Source organism: Rhincodon typus, chromosome 3 (assembly GCF_021869965.1).
Source record: "Rhincodon typus isolate 14 chromosome 3, sRhiTyp1.1, whole genome shotgun sequence".
Taxonomy (NCBI): domain Eukaryota; kingdom Metazoa; phylum Chordata; class Chondrichthyes; order Orectolobiformes; family Rhincodontidae; genus Rhincodon; species Rhincodon typus.
The window spans coordinates 105,952,172-105,958,569 of record NC_063334.1 but is presented as its reverse complement, the minus strand read 5'-3'; the positions used below and the strand labels follow the sequence as shown (position 1 = coordinate 105,958,569).

Genomic DNA, 6,398 nt, shown 5'->3' with positions numbered 1-6,398 from the left:
ATCCTTCTTCAGAAGAAGGGTCTAGGCCCGAAACGTCAGCCTTCCTGCTCCTCTGATGCTGCTTGGCCTGCTGTGTTCATCCAGCTCTACACCTTGTTATCTCAGATTCTCCAGCATCTGCAGTTCCTACTATCTCTTTAGAAGCTGCAGTATATCTTTCCCTGCCACACTCTCAGAGTTTTGTCTTGATAATTTTTCCTCCTGCTGCTGGAGTTGCATGTGAGACAATCTGTTTTTCTGAATTTGCCTTTGTCCAGGGTATGTTTATGGGATGTTACTTGGTTATTGGATGTTTATTGGAACAGTTAATTAGTGATAGTTATCGTAGCAATTATTTTGTTAAGTATTTTGATAGAGTAACAGCTAAGCCAATTCTTTTCTTTTATTATACTGTTGTGTATTTTAACTGTAGTTTATGAGCAATGTATGTTTTGCTTCAAATCTGATAGTTTGACCAGTTAAACTGCATCTGGAATGCAACATCTTACACCTAGCATTAAAATAAGAAAAAGTTAGGGTCTAGAATATCTTCTGAATATTTTGAGGAGGTTTGGTATGGTCCATAACACTATTCAAGTGGTTAGTTACAGTGAGAATGTTGTTGCTGAGCAAGTGTTGTTTGATAGCGTTGTTGATGACATCTTCGATCACTTTACTGCTGATCAAGAGCAAACTGCGACAGTGGTGGGTGGCCTGGTTGGAACAGCTTGGCTAGGTGTACCGAAGATGGATCACTGGACCCAAAACGTTAACTCTACTTTCTCTCCACAGGTGTTGCCAGACTTGCTGAGTTTTCCCAACAATTTCTGTTTTTGTTTCTTATTTCAAACATGCGCAGCCCCTTGCTTTTTGGCTAGGGGTGCAGCAAGTTTGGTGTTCCTTCATTTTGTCATTGGGTTGGAATCCTGGAATACCCTCCCTAATGGCATTGTGGGTGAATTTACCCCAAATGGATTAAAGTTGTTCAACAAGTGGCTCACCACAGAAAATTAGCAAGACCACATCTTGAATACAGTGTACAGCTTGTGTTGGAGGATTTCAGGCATGGTTTACTGGGTTGATACCTAGTGCCGAATGGGTTGGTTGTGTTTTGTGGGAAAGTTAGACAGGTTTGTTTTCACTGGGATTTAAAAGAGAGGGTTTCTGCTGGGTGCTCCAGTTTCCTCCCATAGTCCAAAAATGTGAGGTTTAGGTTGGTTGGTCATGTTAAATTGCCCTTGGCATACAGAAACCTGTAGACTAGATAAATTAGCTATGGGAAAGGTGGGGTTACGGGGGTGGGATAGGGGGCTGGGATGCTCTTCAGAGGGTCAAATCGCCTCTTTCCTCACTGTGTTTGGATTCTTAAATGCTACGATTCTAGTGCAGGACAATTGCATGTTGACATTCGTTGCAACACAGAAAGCAAGATCTTTAGCACTATTATGTAAATAAATGCCTGGTACTGCTACATAAAAACCTGAGGCCTATGTTTCTATTGTCTTATTTGTAGCTTGATTGAGTAGTGGAAGCAAGCAGTTGTTCAAGAAGAGAAACGAGAAGGACTTGGGAGAATATTTCATTAAAAGGAATGCAAACTGTTTCTTTTTATTTGCCATTTGGCAGTCATGTGACCTTCCAACACAACGTTTGACATTTATACAGTATTTGTTGTTCCTGCCTGCAAACCCACAGCTGGCGAGGCTCCATTGAATATTTGGCAGAATTCTTCAACAAAATCAATTGTTCAATGAAGCGTTCCAGTAGGAAATGGTTCAAGAATCATGTGGTGCCATTTAGTGGGTATTGTCAGGAGTGTTGCTATGTGTGGTCGTTTTGTTAACTTCCTTCATAGCAACAGCTACACATTTAGCTTTTGATGCTGTTCAAGATTGTCCCATTCAGAATCTTGTATGTTTGTCAAGTTTGATGGGAGTACTGCTTGTTTTACAGAAGCAGATTTTTTGCACAGACAAGGTGTGACTGTGAGCATAATGGATCATAGGCGATGTTGGGTGAAGAGCTAAGTGGCATTTTGATGAAAATGAAATAGGTCTGCAAAATGAGCCTGAAAGGCAATTGAATTAATTTTCACTTTTGTTTATTCAGTAGAAAGTGAAACGGATAGCGTTGGAACTGATGAAGAACCTGATGAGGTCAGTAAGGAACATATTGTTTTGAAGCCAAAACAAAGAACAGAGAGAAAGTTTATTTATTTGAAAGCATTGATTGAGCTGGTACAGACCTTTTCCATGTATTCTTCCATCTTGGCAACATTGCTATATTTAAACTGTCTCTCTTTACTGCTGAAACCTACACCCACTTTACCTCAACAGGTGGTCAGTGCCTCATAAGAGGTCAAACTTGAACCTTGTGGGACAAGACAAAAAGGAAGTTGATGCATAGTGAAAAACTGAAAACTTGAGTCCCAGCTTTTAATGATAATGTCTGTCCTGATGGCCGGGTATCAGTACCACATTGTAAAGTGCCAATTCTTTTGCCTATATTGCTTTCATATGCAGCTCCCCAGCTAAAATCACTAGACCATAAAATATAGGAGCAGAATTAAGCCATTCAGCCCATCAGGTCTACTTTGCCATTCGATCATGGCTGATACATTTCTCAACCCCATTCTGATGCCTCTGCCCATGACTCTTAATCCCCTTACCGATCAAGACCCTATCGATCTCTGTCTTAAATACACTCTGACGTAGGCTCCACAGCCTGCTGTGGCAATGAGTTCCACAGATTCACCACCCTCTGGCTGAAAAAAATCCTCCTTATCTCAGTTCTAAAGGGTTGTCCCTTCACTCTGAGCCCTTGGGTCCTAGTCTCTCTTACTAGAGGAAACTTCTTCTCCACGTCCACTCTATCCAGGCTTCTCAGTATTCTGTAAGTTTCAGTGAGAACCCCCCCCCCCCCCCCCCGGCATCCTTCTAAACTCCATTGCGTACAGGCCCAGAGTCCTCAGCCGCACTTCATATGACAGGCCCGTCATCCCCAGAATCATCCTTATAAACTTCCTGTGGACCCCTTCAACACCAGCACATCCTTCCTTAGATAAGGGGCCCAAAACTGCTCACAATGTTCCAAATGTGGTCTGACCAGAGCCTTAATCAGGGAATGTAGTCTTTCACTGATACCAGCTATGGTCAAATCAATAACGCTACTTAAAATTTGAGGGGAGTTTTTCTTCTTGCTAGATATATGCTCAGATGTAATAAGACCGTAAGACACGGGAGCAGAAATTAGGCCATTCCGCCCATCGAATCTGCTCCACCATTCAATCATGGCTGATAAATTCCTTAACCTCATTCTCCCGCTTTCTCCCCGTAACCCTTGGTCTCCTTGATAATCAAGAACCTATCTATTTCAGTCTTGAATATACTCAGTGACTTGGCCTCCACAGCCTTCTGTGACAGTGGGTTCCGTAGATTCACCACTCTCTGGCTGAAGTAGTTTCTCCTTATCTCCATTCTAAAAGGTCTTCCCTTTACTCTAAGGCTGTGCCCTTGGGTCCTAGTCTCTCCTACCAATGGAAAAATGTTCCCATGGATTGCAGAAGATACAAAAATATTGGCCTGAGTGGGTCTCTTGTGTAGTGGTGCTGTGCCTACCTCTGGGCCAGGAGGCTCAGGTCCAAGTCCCACCAGTGCCAGAGCTGTGTAATAATGTCTCTGAGCAGGTTGACTAGAAAACATCCAAAAATTGTCTGGTTTGTGGGAAGGAACCTGTAAGGGAACCTGCCCAACTTCCACTGAAATCATGCACAGTTTGTTCAGGCTCCCTCACAGGCCTGCATCGTGGACCTGTCTGATTCCTGAAATCCCCTGTGAGTCTGAGCAGATACTAAGGCAATTCTACTTTCTAGATTGAATTTAGACAGAATCTCCCTGATCCCTGACAGTACAGAAGCAAGCCATTTGGCTCAATCAGGCAGGTTTTATACACAAACCTCCTCTGCTCTGCTTTCTCTCACCCTCCCATGGGCCACACATTGAAGACGGAGGTGAGGAGCAGTTTAACCTCAGAGAGGGTCATGAGTCTTTGCTTCCACCATCTTTTGAGGACGATAATTCCAGAGCCTTGGAATATTTTTGAGGCTGATATAAATACATTCTTGATAAGCAAGGTGGAGCTGAAAGATTATGAGGGTAGGCAGGAATGAATTTGAATTGACTTTATTGTCACACGAGTAGAGTGAAAAGTTTGTAAATCACCACTTACAGTGCCATCTCAGATACGTAGGTTCCTAGCTACAGATTCTTGAGTACAAATTCTGAGGGGAAAAAAAATAGAAAAATAAAGAAATAAGAAGTTCAGAATAACAGTGCTTCCACCATGATATAACAAAGGGAAAAAGAGAATGTTAATTAATCAGGACAGAACATAAACTTGTCGAGTGGCAGGGTATTATCTAGGGACCAAATGGTTTATTCTTCCTTCCCTAATTTGTATGTTTGTCTCAACGTGTCTTCTACTGATTTCTCATTGAAGTCCACGTCCATCTTCCACTTAAACATGTCTGAGAATTTCCAAATCCATGCTGTAACAAGTCTCATATTCTAACCACGAAAGAAATTACTGCTGAATTCCTTGCTGGGCTTATGGCTGACTGTCTTATAACTGTGACCCCTAATTTTGCCAACTGTCCAACCTTCTGCACATCCTCTTTATCAATAATGTTAAATACCTCTTGTCGGCCTTTCACTTCCCAAGGAAAAACGACCCCCCGTTTCAGTCTTTCTCTAACAGTTACATCCTCTTGTTTTGAATGTCTGCAGGAAGAACTTTGTCATCGTTGTGAGGAAATCTCATTTCTTCCTTGTTTGTATGCCTAGGTGACTGAGAGCACAAACCAAGACCAATCACAGTGGCAGCAGAGCAACATCGAAGGCAAGGAGTTTCTGAGCAACATCGGCATGAACACTGCGTTTTCCCCACCTGCAGGTCCCACTGTGACCTCCAGCAACTTCAGTTTCAAACCCCTGACCAATGGCTCTGAGAAAGCACCCATTTACACCTTTGCCACATGCTCCAGCCTGTCAGTCAGCATCTCCACGTCGCCTGTGCCATCGCAGCAAGCCTCTTTAAAACACCGTGCGGCTGAAAACCGAGCGACTGTCATCGTGAAGACATCGGACTTAACCCGAGGCAAGAACTGATGAATCCTCCATTTCCTTGGGTGTAATATCTCCTTGTTCCGGTGATGCCTTTATTGGGCTAAGCTGCACTGTACCATACATGGACCTCACAGGCCTATTTGATAAAATATATATATATATATCTATATAACTTAAAAGAAAATGTGCTGCAGAACTGGAAATCACTTAGTTGCCTTTGCCTCAACTGCCATCTCCAGTTCATGAATTTTAACTCAGGACATTATGTTGAACGATTTTCTCTGTTTTCCTGTTGCACTTCGCTGTTAGTCCAATGACAGCAAGAGGCTGAGGCAAGGCTCAGCCTTGAATGCACATCTGAGCACTTGAGACAGGACCAATACGATACAACCACAATCTCCACGTGCCTATCAAACCCGCCTGCAGCAGGGGACAAAAAAAAATGTGAACTGCTTTGACAATGTGTAAATTTTTTTTATATTCTTTGAATGTGCATATGTATATAACACAGGAGGAATTGAATTTTACTGCTTTTTGCACCTTAAATCTAGGCTCGCCCTTAATGCTGTCACATTGCTGGCAATTACATGCATTTAGAACTTAAAAGATTCCTGTGGTTTGGAGTTTATGGCCTGATCTTATGCCTGCTTACACTGGTCTCCTTTGCTCAAGCACAAAACTACAATAAGCAGTGCGCAAAAAAAGTGAAGTGGCTTGATAAAAAGGACTGGTTTTAATTGTTTTTCTAAAGCAAGCTGTTTTTTTATCACATGTAAAGGGATTATTTTATTCAGGGTAATTGAATTCTGAAGTGAACATAAATCTTAAACTTTTTTTTACAAAATGTTGTTGTTTCTGTCTTTGTTTATCAGCATAAACATCTGTGGTAAATTGATAATTTTTTTTTACAAAATTTGTAGCAGTTATAGACTCTCCAATAAAATGTAGCCTCTACATCAGTGACTAGAAATAATGTCTCTCGCCATTATGCTTCCTTGCAAATGTACATTAATCTCACCAAATGTTTAGCTTGATTCAAAATATTTTTAAACATGCTGTCACACGGGGACCACTTGAAATTATTGGTATATTTTTGGAGGCCTACAGAAAATATGCACATATGCTCAGAGACCTCCTGCAGAAGTTGTGATTTTACCAGGGACCTTCTGTAAACGTTGACACTTCCCCAGGGACATCCTTCAAGTGTTGATTCATACCTTGACTAAATATTGACATACAAAGGGTACTCCTACAAACATCGACCTGCCTTTAAAACGGAACTGGAGTGGTTCATCT

At 41.8% G+C, this 6,398-nt stretch overlaps 1 protein-coding gene across 2 annotated transcripts in view; it reads left to right on the top strand.

The window, feature by feature from the left end:
- The window catches only part of irf2 (interferon regulatory factor 2), an 8,557-nt gene extending 2,496 nt beyond the window's left edge, over positions 1-6,061 (top strand). The window contains exons 2-3 of one of the 2 annotated variants that reach the window (XM_048595025.1): positions 2,092-2,135; positions 4,821-6,061. In XM_048595025.1, the coding sequence (XP_048450982.1) occupies positions 2,092-2,135; positions 4,821-5,144 (368 nt within the window). In that variant the 3' untranslated portion in view covers positions 5,145-6,061. Of the gene's footprint in view, positions 1-2,088; positions 2,136-4,820 lie in introns of both variants that reach the window. The other variant, XM_048595024.1, reaches the window with a different exon arrangement.
- The last annotated feature ends 337 nt before the right edge of the window (positions 6,062-6,398 follow it).